The following is a 19,209-nucleotide window of genomic DNA, read 5'->3' on the forward strand; positions in this document are numbered from 1 at the left end:
CTGTGGACTGTAGCCTTCCAGGCTCATCTGTCCACAGAATTCCCCAGGCAAGAATACTGGAGTAGGTAGCCATTTGTTTCTCCAGGGAACCTTCCTGACTCAGGGATTAAACCCAGGTCTTGTCTCCTGCACTGCAGGCAGATTCTTTTATCATTTGAGCCACCAGGGGAGCCCCTGGTTTTTATATATTTAAATATTGTTAATTTATCCAACAGCATAACAAAGTATTACTGACACATATTCGCTCAACAAATGTTTACTACATGGATTGTGTAATTTGGTCCTATTCTTACTGCCTGGCTCAGAAAATAGTAAAACACCCTGTATTAACAGAGACTCTATTATAGTGGAAAATTAAATGAACAAATAAAGCTATTGGAGAGTCAACATAGACAGATGCTGTGAGTGATGTGACAGAGAAGCATGGGGTGGTTACTTTAGACTGAGTGTTCAGAAATGGCCTCTAAGAACATATTAATTTGTTATCCAAATGCCAAGAAAGAACCATCCACACTAAGACCAGGGAAAGATTACCGCAGAAGAAGGAAAGAGTCAAAGTGCCCCATGGACAGAAAGAGTTTGGTGAAGATCAGTGCATCTGAAGTCCAGTAGATGAGGGAGAGGACTGAAAGGAGGTCATAGTCACAGCATGTAAAATTTGCAGGTCAGGGTAAAAGGTTTGGATTTTACTTTTAGTGAAAGTTATTTATAGGATAAATACTGTTATTAATACTTGATTTATCTTTTATAATTTTATTATTCTGGCTGCTCTGGGACAAGTGGGAGACCAGGTAGGAAGCTACTGTAATAGTCTAGGTAAAAGAATAAATACTTAACCTTCAACTCATCAGAAAAAGAAGTCATTAACATTAATCATTTGGGTTCCAATGGACTCTTAGTTCTTTTACTTTTGTTTTTAATATAAAATAATTTAGAGAAGAATAAAATATGGTAAACACAATTTAATAGACATCTTAATAAGAATTTAAACATAGTAAAACCAAATTTATAATCCAAAATGGGCAACATATGTTCAATGCAACAAACTTGCTAATCAACTGTCCTGTGTGAGCCTGAAACATATCCATCTTGTGAATACTGATTCCAGATTTCAAATACATATCTCCTAAGTTCTAGCCTATCATTACTTTTGGTTTTTCTTCTCATACTTGCATTTTCAAAATACAATACTTTTGAAAACTTTGATGACTCATAATTTTGTTGAAGAGAGGATAACCACCTTCTTTGCTTTTTAAGTGCAAAACATTTCTATTTTTTATACTTATAGATATCAGTCAGAATAATCAATCCAAGGAGTTAAAACTTTTCTACATTACTTTTTTCCTTCCAGTTATTTTTATACACAACTGTCTGTAGCATTTAGCTACTTACAAAGTAAATTTTGGTGCACAACATCATAAAAGTTAAAAAGCATACTGGAAAAGATGTGGTGTCCAGGTTTTTTTTATTTAAAAAATTTTTTTTGTGGTCCAGGTTCTTACTAAGACATATCGTGTGATAAAGTCATTCCTGCAGAATGACTAACTTGTGTTAGTCATTTTTTGTCCTTGGAGATACACTGTTCACTCACTGTCTCTTGAGTTTGAGAAAATTCATCTAGGATAGTGTCATCTGATGTTTCACTGAATATGATCAATTTTAACATCATCATTTAAGTCTGGAGTAGTGGTTCTCAACTGGGGTGATTTTGTCCCATCTACCTCCCAGGAACCATTGATAGTGTTGGGACACATAACATTTATGATTGTTACAAGCTGTGGTGGTGATATTACTGACATCTAGTGTGTAGAGGCCAGGGATGCTACTAAACATCCTGTAATGAACAGGACAGTCCCTATAGCAAAGCAATTTTTGACCCCAAATGTCATCAGTGTTAAGGCTGAGAAACTTTGCTTTAAAGCACTATTATCCATTTCTTTGCATTCACACTCTGATTTAATACTTGTGAAATATTTTTCTCTGTCAAGTTTTCTTCTCTTTGTCACTGTGAGTGGAAAGGGAAAAATTCTAAATTATTAACAGTGTTCAATGAAAGCCTAAAAACTAACAAAACAAAAAACTACAAAGATGGTGCTTGCAGACTTCTTTATACATCTGGAAAGATGATGGAAAACATTGAGCATTGCAATAAGACTGAAGGATGATGTAAAAGTGATGATTCACCTCACTATTGTATCATCCTTCTAGTTATTCTATTCTATATTCTTCTATATTTCCATATTATTTTAGCATAGTTGGAATTAATTAATGAATAATGATTAAATAGTAAAATGTCTTAAGATACAAGAAAACTAAGAATCCCATTGTTGTATCTTAGATTTATGAAAGTTTTCAATAGATACAATGGTAATTGAAAGATAGAATCAGTTTTATTCTATTATAAAAATAAAGAGTTTTTCTTTGAAATAAAAAAAAAATTCTCTAGGAAGAAAATGTCATAAAATATCAATCCTTAAAAAACTTAGAACTGCTAAAAAAGGAAACTCAAAAGCTAAAATGGGCTGTGGCAAACTGAGTTCACTGACTAACATATGAATAAAATAGGAAATAAATGAGCTTTCAAGTATGTGACCTAATTCTGTAATTCAGTTAATTTTTAGGTATAACTAATGGGATAGAGTTATGGACATTTTATAGAAATGCTTAATTTCAAAATTAAGGAATCAAGCTTATTATCCTGTTTATCTAAGTTAGAATGGTTAAGAGTAAAAGACTTAATACTTATTTAACAGTGATACTGGATAACTTAAACTCCTTAAACCTTTTCTTTTCTGGTAAAATAAGAGTTAAAATAGCACCTACCCTCATTGAGACTACTTTTAAGATTAAATGAGGTAATATGTGAAAAGTAATTGGAATGGCATTTAGTATATATTAAGCACTTAATACATGTTAAATATATTCAAGGAATTAAACGTACAAAGTAGTGGTTACATTTTTCAAGCAAGAGAATCCCTTTTTTAATGTCAAAAAAGCTAATTGTACTTTTAGTAAATGACAGAATTCAGAAATGATTTTAAATTAATTTCTACTTAACAAAACATTTTGTACATAGCTTTGAAAGTACACAGCCAGGAAGATTACTATCACTATTATTATTATTCCATTTACAAAAATTTGATAAACTCCTTACTGAGAACACAACTATTAATAATAAAGTTAAACTAATCAAGTTTCTAAGTGTAGGATTCCAGACTGCCTCTGGGTGCACTATTACTGGGGGCAGGCATGTTTCAGGACCCACATTCATTGAATGGTCTATCTATAATCTTTAGGCCAAAGAAAAAGGTGACAAATTAGGAACCTGGGAAAAGAGACAGCAAAGAACAAAAATATTCTCTCAGTACTGACACTTTTGCCTTGAAAAATAAGGGAGAGTTTATGATCCTTGAACCCAGTTACATTCTGGTTCTAAAACTACAGCCAAGATCAGACAAACAGATCAATATTTAAACTCCATTTTATATACACTGTTTTCTAGCAGAGACTATGTTGTTATTATTGTTGTTTAGCTGCTAAGCCATGTCCAACTCCTTTGCAGCCCCATGGACTATAGCCCACCAGGCTCCTTTATCCATGGGATTTCCTAGGCAAGAAAACTGGAGTGAATTGCCATCTCCTTCTCCAGGGATCTTCCCAACCCAGAGATCGAACTTGCATCTCCTGCACTGGCATTTGAGTGCTTTACTACTGAGCAACCAGGGAAGTCCGGTATAGACTATTGTGATATGCTATTTCCTCTGCTTCTAGGCCCAGTTAACAACACACATACACCTTGGTTTCAAGTTGGTTTCAAGTTCAAAGTTACTATCCCAGAGAGGTCTCTCCTGCGCCCAAGGTACACTATCCTTTCTCCCCAAACAGTTCGTTATTCTTGACACACTATTATTTCCTTTATGGCACTCAGCATAATTTGTAATCTTATATTTCTGCTTTTACCAGTCTCAGGCCTATTTTAACCAGCACACTGTATAAACAGTAGAGGTCTCTTTAGGTCACAAGTTTATTACCTGGTACCTACTGTGTCAAGATCAAGTAGAAATGGAAACAATACATGGAAAAAATGTACAAGAAAGATCTTAATGAACCAGATAACTACAATGGTGTGATCTGTCACCCACAGCCAGACATTCTGGAGTGTGAAGTCAAGTGGACCTTATGAAGCACTGCGGTCAATAAAACTAGTGAATGGGATGGCCTTACAAATAGCTGTGAAAAGAAGAGAAGCAAAAGGCAAAGGAAAAAAGGAAAGATACACCCATTTGAATGCAGAGTTCCAAAGAATAGTAAGGAGAGATAAGAAAGCTTTCCTCAGTGATCAGTGCAAAGAAATAGAGGAAAACAACAGAATAGGAAAGATTAGAGATCTCTTCAAGAAAATTAGAGATACCAAGAGAACATGTCATGCAAAGATGGGCACAATAAAGGACAGAAATGGTAGGGACCTAAAAGAAGCAGAAGGAATACTAAGAAGAGGTGGCAAGAATACACAGAAGAACTATACATAAAAGATCTTCACAACCCACATAATCATGATGGTGTGATCACTCACCTAGAGCCAGACATCCTGGAATGTGAAGTAAGTGGGCCTTAGGAAGCATCACTACAAACAAAGCTAGTGGAGGTGATGGAATTCCAGTTGAGCTTTTTCAAATCCTGAAAGATGATGCTGTGAAAGTGCTGCACTCAATTTGCCAGCAAATTTGGAAAACTCAGCAGTGGCCACAAGACTGGAAAAGGTCAGTTTTCATTCCAACCCCAAAGAAAGGCAATGCCAAAGAATGCTCAAACTACCAAACAATTGCACTCATCTCACACGCTAGTAAAGTAATGCTCAAGATTCTCCAAGCCAGGCTTCAACAGTACATGAACTGTGAACTTCCAGATGTTCAAGCTGGATTTAGAAAAGGCAGAGGAACCAGAGATCAAATTGCCAACATCTGTTGGATCATCGAAAAAGCAACAGAGTTCCAGAAAAACATCTACTTCTGCTTTATTGACCATGCCAAAGCCGCTGACTGTGTGGATCACAACAAACTGTGGAAAATTCTTCAAGAGATGGGAATACCAGACCACCTGACCTGCCTCTTGAGAAATCTGTATGCAGGTCAGGAAGCAACAGTTAGAACTGGACATGGAACAACAGACTGGTTCCAAATAGGGAAAGGAGTACGTCAAGGCTGTATATTGTCACCCTGTTTATTTAACTTATATGCAGAGTACATCATGAGAAACACTGGGCTGGATGAAGCACAAGCTGGAATCAAGATTGCTGGGAGAAATATCAATAACCTCAGATATGCAGATAACACCACCCTTATGGCAGAAAGTGAAGAAGAACTAAAGAGCCTCTTGATAAAAGTGAAAGAGGAGAGTGAAAAAGTGGGCTTAAAGCTCAACATTCAGAAAACTAAGATGATGGCATCTGGTCCCATCACTTCATGGCAAATAGATGGGGCAACAATGCAAACAGTGACAGACATTATTTTTGGGGGCTCCAAAATCACTGCAGATGGTGACTGCAGCCATGAAACTAAGATGCTTGCTCCTTGGAAGAAAAGTTATGACAAACTTAAGACAGTGTGTTGAAAAGTGGAGACATCACTCTGCTGACAAAGTTCTGTCTAGTCAAGGCTATAGTCTTCCTAGTGGTCATGTACGGTTGTGAGAGCTGGACCGTAAAGAAGGCAGAGCACCAAAGAATTATGCCTTCAAACTGTTGTGCTGGAAAAGATCCTGAGAGTCCCTTGGACGGTAATGTGATCAAACCAGTCAATCTTAAGGAAATCAACCCTGAAAACTCATTGGAAGGACTGATGCTGAAGATAAAGCCCTAGCATTTTGGTCACCTGATGTGAAGATACGACTAATTGGAAAAATCCCTGATGATGGGAAAGATTGAAGGCAGAAGGAGAAGAGGGCATCAGAGGATAGGATGGCTGGATAGCATCATCGATGCAAGGGACTTGAACTTGGGCAAGCTTCAGGAGAAGGTGAGGGACAGGGAGACCTGGCATGCTGCAGTCTATGCAGTCATAAAGAATCAGACATGGTTGGGTGACTGAACAACAACCTACTGTATAGTAAATATATATGTGTAGTCAATATTAAATAAAATATTTGTTAAATGAGGCAGGCTAAACTAAGAAGCAGACTGCAGAAAAAATATGAGCATACAGGATTGTATTCTATTGCAATACTGTTCTAGAGCCTGTAATACTGATGCCAGTGTAACTACAACACATGAAACCTTTTCCGTTCAAAGAGTAAAAGTAGGTATGCAAATGCACTGATTATGACTGATACTTAAGGAAAACTCTGTGATTTGCCTTACCAGTCCTGCATGGGAATAACTAAATCCTGCTTCACGGGATACAGACCAATTGGCATGCTCTTCAATCACTGACATATCTGGAAACTTTACCACACTGCTGAACCAGTCAAACTCCAACTCTAAACATGGAGTTTCCTAAGAAATGGAACAAAAGTTATTATACATATTATACTTGACTATCACACACATAAAAAAGAAAAAAAATCTAATTTATGATAATAAAAAGCTTACTTTATTTGGATTTGATCCAGTAACACCAATAGGGTTCAGCAAATCTTCTAGTCCATGAGGTACTGGCCAAAGATTCAAAGCCATTTTTCCAGATACTAGAGTATCTGTGTAATCAAACAAGTTTATATTTCCCCAGGCCAATGGACAGTGTTCCTTAAGAAACAGAAAAATGTTCACTATTCTGTAGATTAAATTATAAAACACATTTCAAAATACTTTTCTTTGCCAGAAAGGAGAATTCAACAACTGCCTTTTAAATTGTATCTATAACAAGTCACATTAATTTTTTTCCAAGTGTAGTTTCATTTTCCCCATTTGAAAGTACACATATTTTTAAAATTATAAATGGGAAATATGAATCAAAGCAAGCAAGACATATTTACGTGTAGTCACTGTGCACATTAAAAGTTTTATCAGTATGAACTGAGGACATATTCATCATAAAATAAATTCTGGAAGCTCTACTAAGTTATTCTTTAAATCAATATATTATTTTTAAATGTTTGATTTATTAATTTTTAGGTAAGGGAAAAAAATATCCATTTCTTGAAAAATTCAATCAGCAGTATATTCAGGGGTTTTTAGGAGTGAATATTACCATTCTTTCTGATACTTTACCTCTTTAGCACCCTTTCGGCCTTTAACAGAACAAATGGAAAGGCAAAGTCGAGCAGCACGAGGAAGATCAGGAATGTATATATCGTAATTCAGCCATTCATTCCACCTAAGAACAATTTTAAAGAAAAAAAGAATTTACCAAAAAAGACTTTATCCAGACTATATAAATGATTCCTATAAATCACTAAAAGAAAGATAAATCAAAGGAAAACCAGCTCAGAGACTGACTGGAACAGAAACTTTACAAGATCAAATCTAAATGGCTAATAGACATGAAAGAGTAGTCAGTATCATCTGTCATCCAGAAAATGCAAAAATAAAAAGATAACACTATAAAAGAGAATGGCTAAAACGATAAAGACTGATGATACTAAGGGGTGGTAAGGATGTGCATTAACAGGAAATCTCATACATGCTAGGGGAGGTGTAATTTGTACAACCAATTTGGAAACCATAATCTACTAAAACTGATCCATAACTTGGCCCCATTTCTAGGTATAAAACCACACAAATGTATGCAATCCTGAACAGAATGCTAACAGAATTATATATAGTATCTCCAAACTTCAAAAAAAATCCAAATGTCTAACAGTAAATAGATAAATGGTAGTATGGTCATATAATGGCATACTGTATATCAATGGAAATGAACACTAGTTATTTACAATATAACATAATATTGACTGTAAGAAGCCAGGAACAAAAGAATATCAACTCCTTGAGTCCATTTATATAAAATTTAGAAACAACCAAAACTAACAGCATTACAAAAGTTACCTCTGGGGAGGAGAGAAGATTAATGGATTGGGAAGGAGTTGAGGAGGAGTTTTTGGAATGCGGGTAAATGTTCTAATTCTTGACCAGCATAGTGGTTATATAGGTATTCATGTTGTGATAATTCACTGAACTATACAATCATGATTTGTATAATTTTATGCATTTGTGCTATACTTTGGTAAAAATGAAAAACAAATTCACTTATAGAAAATGGAAATAGAAAAAGGAAACTAACTTATTGGTTGTTACATGTGAAATTATGTCTATATTTGGTATACATACTTGTAAAGAACCAAATACAATAAGTAGTTCTTTTTTTTTTTAATTAAAAAACAGTAATGGCTAAAAATATGAATTCAGAAGTCAGACTGGAGTAAAATCTTGTTTCTACTATTTTACTAAATGTGTAACCCTTGCTTTGTCTGTTTTCTCATCTGTGAAGTGGGACTAATAACAGCACCAACTCTCATACAGCTGTTGTAAAAATTAAATGAGATAACATAAAGAAATTAGAACAGTAATTAGTCCATATTAAAAGCTCAAGTGTCCATTTACACAGAGAAGACTTACATTTAAAATGGGGAAACTGAGCTAGAAGGAAATCTAAAGGGAAAGCAAACAACAAATGCAGGGAAAAGAAATACTGTAAGCTTTGTTAAGTTCATAGTAATTCAAGAAAAATTAGATGGTGTATCTCAAACATACCTAGTGCTTTTTACGACACTGAAACCTTCTGAATTGCTCATAATTAATGAAAAATTTTCTGCACACTTTTTAAGAGAGCTGTCTTATTAATGTATTATAGTTGTTCAGTACTGTGCTAACCAACTAAAGCATATTCTTTTCTTCTTCTAAAGTCCACACAAACACGCACCACCCAATTAAGTTCTTTAGTTTTAAGCAATCGTTTTATATATATATATATTCCAAATTTATTCTGATTTTGGGAGATAACTGGTAACATTTATATGGAAATCATAAAGTATCTAATTTATTTAGCATATAGAAAGCACAAATTTGGAAAAATCATTTAATCTCAGTAAGAATTTTTAAGATTCTTTCTAATAACTTCATATATTTTTATCTCTGATTTTTAAGTACAGAAAAGCTCCACAATTTACTTAAGTCTTTATACTACTTCCATAGGGATTTTACCTTATAGATATTCTTAAAGAAAAGATAATAAAACAGAAATCCTTTCTAAATAGCTACTTTAATATATTAAATTTTGACATTTTGATCTTATATCATTAAATAAATTTACCTTTTACTTTTCTAAAGTCTGTTTATTTTTGTTACTTGAAAGAATTAAGATAAATCTATCTAACAATATTTTGGGGTCTTTCCTTGGGCTTATTGAACCCCTTAGGTTGTTGGTTTTATAGTTTTCACCAAAATTTAGAAATTTCTGGCTATTATTTCCTCAAATACTGTTTTTATGCTCCTTGCAAAAGCACCCACTTAACCTGTGACAGATATGCTGTACGAATGGGAAACAAACTTTTGTTGGTCTAACAAAAATTTTAAAAGATTCTGAATTTGTTTATTGCCACAGCGTAACTTCTAACCTGCTTTCTGACCTACAATGGTTCAGGCAGGATGGCAATTATATTCCTTCTTCCTGGTAGAGAAGGCTACCATCTCTCTGAACTCTACCTATGGTCTAGGAGGGTGGCACCTCTAGCAATGACAAGACCAGAACTTTTCCCTGACTTTTCTAGAACTCAGTCTGAACTCATTATGAAACTTACTTCTGAAAGATCCATTAGTTAGCTCTACTGCTAGTCTAAAAAGTCTACTTTAACATTTAAAGCCAATTTGAGTTATCTTAAAATACTACTATATTCAGGAATAAACTTTTATTCCCCAATGATTCTATAAACAAAGGCAAAGAAATGGCAAGATGGAAAGTTGCTGAATTATACTACCGTTTTTATTTCTTCATTTTATCTAGGCGGTAATCATTTTTAAACATTTCCAATAACTCCTCCTCCCACTAAGAAATTGGTTTGTTCCCCAAAATTCTTTACTTGAATGTGATAAACATGTATTCTTGGGAGTGTTGTAAAGGAAACTGCCTCAGAGTAGTATAGCTCTGAAGTTATTTGCCAACTCTCACTTCTTAATGGAAATGGAGTTAACATTTTAGAGAATATAAATAAAGTGATCCCGAATGAAGATACTTATTTGATGGAATGTCCTTATGTTCTATATTAAATGTCTTGGAATTATATATGACTTGCATAAAACTAATAATGTAAAATACGCTACTTCTATTTATTATACTGTTAAACACTAATATGACTTTTGAAAATATAAATTCATATACTTCCTTACCTGGGATTGGAACAAGGTACTCTTTGAGTGTTCACATTATCACATAAGGGTTCTCCTCCATGGTAGATACCTGTTCGAACATAAATCTAAGGCGAAAAAAAGTTATGTGTATACACATACATATACGCATACACATACTAGACAGTCTAAGACCAATATTAAACATTATCAAAACAACTTAACTGATATGAATGAGAGAATCAACTAAAAGTTTTTGTTCAGATGTAGCTTTTCTGATCTCTTTTTCTTCCCATATATAGTAAATTAATAAATGATGTACATTTTTCACCAATATGTTGCTGTCTTCAACGCAGGCCCACAATCCCTTTTTAGGCCAGTTATGTAATTCAGTTTTACAAATTTCAGAACGATAAACTGGTACATATACTAAATATTACTTAGTACTCTTAGCAGTTAGAGCAGCACTTCATAGAGAAATTATTAATATTTTTACAACAAAACATACGGATATTTACACTAAGTGGGATAAAGATTATAAAAAACCTTGCTTCAGACTAGGTCAGGTTTTCCTGCCAAATGAATTCTATAAAAGTTTGGTTTTAAGAGCTTAGAATTACAGATATTAGAATTATTAGAATTGCAGAAAAGGACTACAAACTAAGGTAGATGTTTTCTAGCCAACTGAAAACGTACTGCAGGTCAACAGATTATGATATAGTTCAATAAAAAAGATTTATATAAAATAATTTATATCAATTATAAACAGCAACACTTGACCTTACCTTGTCAATGTCTCGAATATTTACATTCACATAGGTTGCACAAAGAATTTTTATTCTGAGTGCACTATTTATAACCCAAAGGGATTTTGTAGATGTTTCTCCATTCATATATGGCGTAGCTGTGGAGATGCGTCTGGAATATGATGGCATTGTAAAACAGTCCATTGGCAGTTGAGAATAGAGGCTTTCTTTAGCCATCAGCATCAAATTGGGCATCCTCCCAAGCATTATACAGCTTCTTATATACTGTAAGAGATTAAGGTGGGAGGGGAGAAGCCATTTCTTGTAAGGTTTCATTTTAAAAGCCAAATGCAAAGAGTATTATGAGATAATTTACATACTAATCTGCAAAGGTGATTAAACAAATCAAACATTATAGATTTTTTTTTTAGCAGTTGCTATATTTATAACATTTAAAACACTAACATTTGGGAGTTAGGTTACAGCGCAGATAAGCCAAGCACCTCCTGGCATATAAATTGTATAAAAGAAAAGAAAAACCAAGGTCAGCTTTTGAGACTATAGTTCTACCTTCAACTGGAAAAAAAAAAAGAAAGAAGAAAGAATTAAAAATAAGGATCAGGACATACTCATTATGAAAACACTGTACTTGTTAAAGGAAAAAGCAACATATTTAGAAAGTCTGTGTCATTCAATGTATTAAGTCATACTGATGTAAAATCCAAGAGCTGCTGCCCACTTGTTCTTTCGTCCCAACATTTCTTGAGAAACATTTCTTAAAAAAAAATCACACACACACACACACACACAAACACACACAAAGAAAGGAGACTAATAATTATGAAATGTTTTAAAAAATATTAAAATGCATTGGTTTGAACTTTAAAATGATAATCAGGATACAGATTTTTAATATAAATGCTACTGTATACCCCTAATCACTCAATAGGTGAAGAATTGGCCTGCCAATGCAGGAGACACAGGTTCGATCCCCAGGTTTGGAAGATCCCCTGGAGAAGGAAATGAAAACTCGCTCCAGTATTCCTGCCTGGGAAATTCCATGGACAGAGGAGCCTGGGGGCGTTCCAGTCCATGGGGTCACACAGAGTTGGACACAACTGAGCGACTAAGCACATATACACATAGCACTACTGTACACATATTACAAAAATCTACCTCCTTACCCATAAGCCCTAGTAGAATGTAAGCAAACTAAAAGCCAAAACCATGTCTTACTAGGTACTGTAAATCAGTACTTGACATATGCTTGGTACAAATATGGTTGCTTCTTATAGGTACTTATTTAATGAATATAAAAATAGAGTAGAGAAGTATTAACAGTGCATCTTAATTAACTGTAGATCATGGATTTTGAAATGTTTAATTCCTTCTAGTGCCACTGTTTGGAAAGGGATAAAAATCATTCAGTTCAGTTCAGTTCAGTTCAGTCACTCAGTCGTGTCCGACTCTTTGCAACCCCATGAATTGCAGCACGCCAGGCCTCCCTGTCCATCACCAACTCCCAGAGTTCATTCAGACTCACGTCCGTAGAGTCAATTTGGGTGTTAATATAACTGCCAATTTTTTTTTTTGACAAAGAACATTTACTTTATTGCTAACACTGCGTATTCAAATACAACAAGCCCTTTTTTGAAAAGTATGGCACATGAAAAGCCTTTTGGGCAAGTTTCATGTTATTTAAAATTTCTATTGGCTATAAAAGTATTTCCACTATAGAACTGGGGGTATCCAGAAAAAGCACATAATGCATTTTTTGTAAAACACCTGAAACATTATTATATCTTACCTCATGGCACAATTAAATCGTCATCAAATGTTTGTATCTGAATAATGACATAACTATTGTTACAACTGTAAACTGTTACTCAGCTTACCCATATACATGTAGTCAGGTCCCCAAATATTAATCATATAAAATCTAAAAGAATAGCACTGGTCCTCTCAAATTCATCAGTCTCTCAAACTAAATATAGTATAAAAAAATAAACTTATTAATGCTATTTACTAATACTAATTATTTAGTTTTGGGAATTCCCTGGCAGTCTAGTAATTAGGACTTGACGTTTTCACTGCCAAAACCAGAGCTCAATTCCTGGTCAAGGAACTAAGATTCTGGAAGCCAAGTAGTGTGGCCAAAAAAAATTAAATTTTCAAAAACTGCATCCTAAATACAGGTACCAGTTCCCAATGTTATTACCTTTTAAATTTAAAATTAATATCTTTAAAACTTGTTACTCACCTTATACTGACTCAGAGGATATTTTTCTAGGAAGTATTCATCACATCCACACACTTTTAAAATATACTTGCCCTGATATTCTAAAACACAGAGTTTTAGTTGTTCAGATGATAGCAACATACTTCGAGTTTTTTTCCTGATTGCTTCAGCAATTACTTGTTCTGGCACACAGTCATGGTTGATTTTCAGAGTATACTTCTGTTTGTCATTATTTGGAGAAACTATTACCCAAATCACCACTATTATTTGCCCTAAAATAGAAAAATAACATTAAATGAAATCACCACATATATTTCATTTTTCAAGAGACAAGTTTCAAAAAGTATGCAGTACCATTACTTTAACCACAAAGAGAAATGACTTATGCTGCTGCTAAGTCGCTTCAGTCGTGTCCGACTCTGTGCGACCCCATAGACGGCAGCCCACCAGGCTCCCCTGTCCCTGGAATTCTCCAGGCAAGAACACTGGAGTGGGTTGCCATTTCCTTCTCCAATGCATGAAAGTGAAAAGTGAAAGTGAAGTGGCTCAGTCGTGTCCGACTCTTAGCGACCCCAAGGACCTCGGCCCACCAGGGTCCTCCGTCCGTGGGATTTTCCAGGCAAGAGTAGTGGAGTGGGGTGCCATTGCCTTCTCCGGAAATGACTTATAATCAACCATAATTAAATACAGGTAAATGTCAGGTAGACAGAGCAAATCTTCAAATCTGATAGGGCTGACAAACCATTGCCCCAGCCTCATGTTTTAAGGCAAGCACACAAAACCGTGACTACTGTGTGTTGCAAGTATCTGAGACCAAACTAATTTCCATTCTAAACTGCATGACATACTTCATACATACAACCCCTCTGAAGAGTGATTCATGATGGCATCAAAGGTTCAACAGTACTTTAAGTACAAGTGTGCCTCGTAACTATGGGGAAGAACCATGGAGACTTAAAGAGAGATGTTGAATCAGAATGAGAAAAGATGGGGGAGCGAAGGGGAAGAAAATAAATTTTCTATTTTTTTCCTTTAAGATTAATGAAGTGTAAAGCTAGGGGATCAAGAAAAAGAAGATGAAAATGAAAAGATTAAAACTATGCTAATGTAGAAATGAATTTTAAATGAAGATCTTATGTTATATAATCATTAAACTACTTAGAATAATATGGCTGAAATAATAATAAGATGCCTTAATTTATTCTACTGACAGAATACTATGTTTAATAAGTAAACCTATTCTATAACTTTCCATTAAAAACTTCACTTTGTTACCTTGAAAAGCACAAATATTTATCTGATACATGATATTTTCATTTCTAAAACAATGCAGTTTAAATACTCTCATGTTCACTTAATTCTAGCAACTGATATACTGTCAGTAGTCAAGTCATTATTATCACTCATTATGATCAGAGTTAAACACTGCATCTAACATTTACTTTTTCTTTGTATATAGTAAGAATGTGTTAACTTTCACCATAATTTCATAAAATATTTCTATTTATAGTTGTTTTTATTTGTAAAAATATAATTAGCTGTAATTCTGTTAACAGTGAATTTGAAATTCAACGTTTTCTTTTCAGTTTTATTCTAAGACAATTCACCAAGGGATCAGCACCACATGCACATATTCATTCACCCAATCAATACTTATTGCATACAAGTTGTGTACTTGGCAGTCAATTATATCTTGTCAGTACAAGCAGTCCCTGACTTCAAGAAGCTTATCATCTAGCTAGGGCAAAAAGACTGTATAATGATATAGGTACAGATAGAAGTTTTCATTACAGTGGCCATTTATGGTAGATAAGTAATTTTCTTACCTTTATCCAATTTATTATATATGTGCTTTGGCAGTTCTGGTGAAGATTCTACATTTGGAGGATAAACATACATTGCTCTACTATGAGGTGAATTAAGATCCCTAAGATCCACAGCTTCTTTACAAACATTGAGAATATTTCTTCGGAAGTCCTGTACTTCTGGATCTTTAACCATATCGAATTCACACACTGGCATGCCGATAGCAAAACCTTAAAGGATATAACATTCTGTTAAACACACAGTAAGACCATGCTTGTTATAAACAAGGAATTTGGTAGATATGGACGATCACAATAAAGAATTTTCTGTGTTAATAAAATTTTTGATGAATACATATAGTAAGAATTGACAAAATCTCAAATATGTTTAATATATAAAATATGATAGGCTCAGTAATTTGGAGCAAAAGTAGCAAACATTATTCATTATCAATTATTTTTTAGAAAACAAAACTGGGATACAACAAATATAAATCATCCCTCATTCCCTCATATGATACTTCTTAAAGACAACTTTACAGAATAATACCAAGGTGTTAAAAATAGTCCCTTAGCCTAACAGTCAAAAAATACTTTAGAATTGTAATGATTGAAATCTATTTAACCAGTTCAGACAAAATATTTTATTAATGAGAAAACAGTTAAGCTTCATAGTTATTTGCATTTAGAACAGGATGACAATGCCATTTCAAAATTTTATCATACCAATTTCTCGATTGAGGATCTTTTCTTCACGGTTGCCTACTGGTTCAATTACTTTTAAAAAGGGTTGAAAAAGCCGAAGGTCACAAAGTCGTCTTGTTTCATCAAAAAATTCTTCCCTTTCTGCTTCTTGGGTAACACTTACGAAAATGTAAGAAGATTCATCTTGAAGAAGTTGATGGAGAGGGTATTTTCTTGCTTCTTTAAATAGTTCATGCTTTATCGTTATTAACGTAGCCTCACGGAGGCATTCTAAAGTCACTATCATCCCATTTGGTAGTAAACATTCTACTAGGATTCTTGGGGGCATCAAGTGGATGCCCCACAGTTCACCTGATGATGGTCTTGGAGGCATTGTTCTGATCCTTTACAAGTTTTACATATAAAAGTACTTTAAGGAATTAGAGGTGTAACTGTCCCAAAGCAGAAATCTAAATCAAAGAAAGAAAAAGTATGTTAAAGGAGGAACCATCAAAGAATACACATATGGCATTACTAAATGTAAAATTTCATTTTCTGTAGTTTGAAATGATTAGAGTAAGTAATTATAGTTCATCTTATATTATTGTTCCTAATTAGGCTAAAAGATGGCTTTCCTGGTAGCCCAGACAGTAAAGAATCTGCCTGCAATGCAGAAAAGACCTGAGTTCGATCCCTGGTTTGGGAAGATGCCCTGGAGGAGGACATGGAAACCCACTCCAGTGTTCTTGCCTGGAGAATTCCCATAGACAGAAGAGCCTGGTGGGCTACAGTCCATGGGGTTGCAAAGAGTCAGACGCAACTGAGCAACTAAGCACAGGCTAAAAGAATTGATTCCAAACCAGAAATTAGAAAAAACAATTACTTGCATTTAATCACATTTAATAAATTCATTCAATAAAAAATTCTTATTTGAATGGATTTTTAAGGTCAGATCTTATCAAGACAGAGCTGGAGCTATGGAGAGAATAAATAGTAAGCTGCAATTGAAACCAAAATTCCCATTATGTATCATTCCTTTCTATTTTATGGAACAACAGAATTTGGCCTGGAAAGGACCTTTTAGACCATGGTTCCACTGTTCTTAAAGATGAGTAAAGTAAAGGCTTTTAGGCAAGAATAATGAAGTGGCAACCCACTCCAGCACTCTTGGCTGGAAAATCCCATGGACAGAGGAGCCGGGCAGGCTACAGTCCAAGGGGTTGCAAGAGTCAGACATGACTTAGCAACTAAACCACCACCACTGTTTTTATTTTAAAGATGAGTAAAGTAAAGGCTAGAGAAGTCAAATCCTTTTCCTTTTACACTACTACCTCTACTCTGTGGTAACTAGAATTTACACAGTTTAGTATTTTTTTCTTTCTTAAGAAAGAAAAATCTTTGTAATTTCCTTTTTTTGTATTGATTATTGTCTAAGTGATACCTTTGATGATTCTGTCTTTAAGTATAATTTAGTTATATATTCAGTATAATAAAAGTGTCATCAATGCATTTTCTTTGAGATAGGATGGTTAATTTGCAATGATCCATCCCTTTTACCAAAAAGTAGTAGTGTTAGTTGCTCAGTCGTGTCCAACTTTTTGCAACCCCATAAACTGGAGCCTGCCAGGCTCCTCTGTCCATGGGATGCTCTAGGCAAGAATACTGGAGTGGGTTGCCATTCCCTTCTCCAGAGCATCTTTGCAACTCAGGGATCAAACTTGGGTCTCCCGCATTGCAGGCATATTCTTTACTGTGGTTTATATTTTGTTATTCAGTAAGCTAAACTATAAAATTATAAGAAAAAAAATAAGGTCAGAGATATTAAGAAAATAAAAAAGAAATAAAAGTTAAGCCAGAGAAATGATTCAAAAAACCCCAGACAACTTAACTGTATTCAATTACTCTATCAGGCACTATAGACAATAGCTATAAATGACCCTATTCACCAACAATGTATTGGTGCTGTCCCCAGGACCATGTTAGGTACCGGGAATATGATGATGAATAAGACAGGCATGGCCTCTGCCCTCACAAGACAACATCGAGAGTGTGAAGGTTATGTGCATGCTGGTGTGGGGTACAAAACTGACACGTATAAAACAGGGAGGAAAAAAAAAAAAACCTCTCATGAAGAAGTACCAGGTGCTTATAAAAGCACATACAGTGGTCACCTAACTTAATGGAAGTTGGAATGAGGCAGTTTTCCATAGAAGGTAACATTTAAACTAAATTCTTTAAGGATAAGCAGGAGTGGAACACACACAGTGAGAAAGAGGTGAAGAGCAGGATATACTTAATCCAGAAACTGTCTTTGACTCCTTTATTGCGTACAAGCCAGTATCTAATTCATCAACAAATTGTGTTAATTCTGTACCTTGAATTTCTTAATGTCTTGGGTCAGTCCACTACTATTTCTTATCTGGACCACTGCAAAGGCCTAACTGTCTTACTACATCTCCATTTGCCCCCTACAATTCCTCTTTCTCCACACAGCCTATGAAACCTAGAGAGAGCAATAGGATCTATTTTGATTAGATGTTTTTGCAGTACCCATTCTCAGTTGCAAACAAGTGTTTATGGTATGCTTCAGAGTTTTAACACATGAAGAAGGAGATGAGGAATAAATTGGCAGGAATTTCAAGCCCCCTCCCTACCTCTGGAAATACAGAGATCAGTTGAAAGACAATAAGGAATGTATAATTTTTTTCTAATACTTGAAAACATCTTCTTCAAATTTATAAGAGACTCACTGAGGTTATAGGATTTAAAATATAATTATCCTATTCTCTATACTTTTAAAAGAAAATTCATTGGCTAGTAAAAAAAACAGATGGATCAATCTGAGAGCATAATTATAGAAATGAGTTAGGCTATGCTTTTAAAAAACACACAAAAAAATTTGAAGAATGAAGGAGAAATGCCAAATGATTACTTTTAAGTGATGATCTGCCTGCAGAAATAAGTTCAAATAAAAACAAAACCAAACCACAAACCATACCAAAGCAGCAGCTGTGTTTACAGTTTTCTTTGTTGAATGGCACTAACAGGTCTATGTTATGGAATCATGAGGGCAACTATTTTATATAATAAATAACAACTCCCAAAGTCCCATATGTTTCCTAAGAATTAGCGAAAGAGAAGTCTAGTACCCAAGAGATCACTGATTCTAATCCTTATTCTACTTTAGTATATTTATGGGCAATTAACAACTATGAAATACTTGAGACACACCCTTCTCATTAAGAAAATAAATGTGATCATAGCCATAAAATACTGGGAGATCCTGGAAAGCAGGCACTGGTCCACACTGGTAGTACTCTACAGGAGGGAGAGGAAGCTAACTTTCTTATTTGTCCTCGTACCCCAGTACTCTACTACTTCACAAGAAGTGTAGAAGAGACAAATGGAGCTAACACTCACTATTTAGTAGATATCTTACACTTATGCATGCAATACCCT

The 19,209-nt window shown here is 34.6% G+C and overlaps 1 protein-coding gene across 4 annotated transcripts in view; it reads right to left on the reverse strand.

The window, feature by feature from the left end:
- PIK3CA (phosphatidylinositol-4,5-bisphosphate 3-kinase catalytic subunit alpha) overlaps positions 1-19,209 on the reverse strand; it is a 92,626-nt gene that overhangs the window by 20,802 nt on the left and 52,615 nt on the right. For 3 of the 4 annotated variants that reach the window (XM_024993013.2, XM_024993044.2, XM_059887913.1), the window contains 8 exons: positions 15,793-16,220; positions 15,088-15,297; positions 13,283-13,533; positions 11,062-11,307; positions 10,319-10,404; positions 7,205-7,310; positions 6,587-6,739; positions 6,356-6,490 (listed from right to left, as the gene is read on the reverse strand). In XM_024993013.2, coding sequence (XP_024848781.1) covers positions 6,356-6,490; positions 6,587-6,739; positions 7,205-7,310; positions 10,319-10,404; positions 11,062-11,307; positions 13,283-13,533; positions 15,088-15,297; positions 15,793-16,144 — 1,539 coding nt within the window. In that variant the 5' untranslated portion in view covers positions 16,145-16,220. Of the gene's footprint in view, positions 1-6,355; positions 6,491-6,586; positions 6,740-7,204; positions 7,311-10,318; positions 10,405-11,061; positions 11,308-13,282; positions 13,534-15,087; positions 15,298-15,792; positions 16,221-19,209 lie in introns of those variants that run through there. The other variant, NM_174574.1, reaches the window with a different exon arrangement.

Source organism: Bos taurus, chromosome 1, assembly GCF_002263795.3.
Source record: "Bos taurus isolate L1 Dominette 01449 registration number 42190680 breed Hereford chromosome 1, ARS-UCD2.0, whole genome shotgun sequence".
Taxonomy (NCBI): domain Eukaryota; kingdom Metazoa; phylum Chordata; class Mammalia; order Artiodactyla; family Bovidae; genus Bos; species Bos taurus.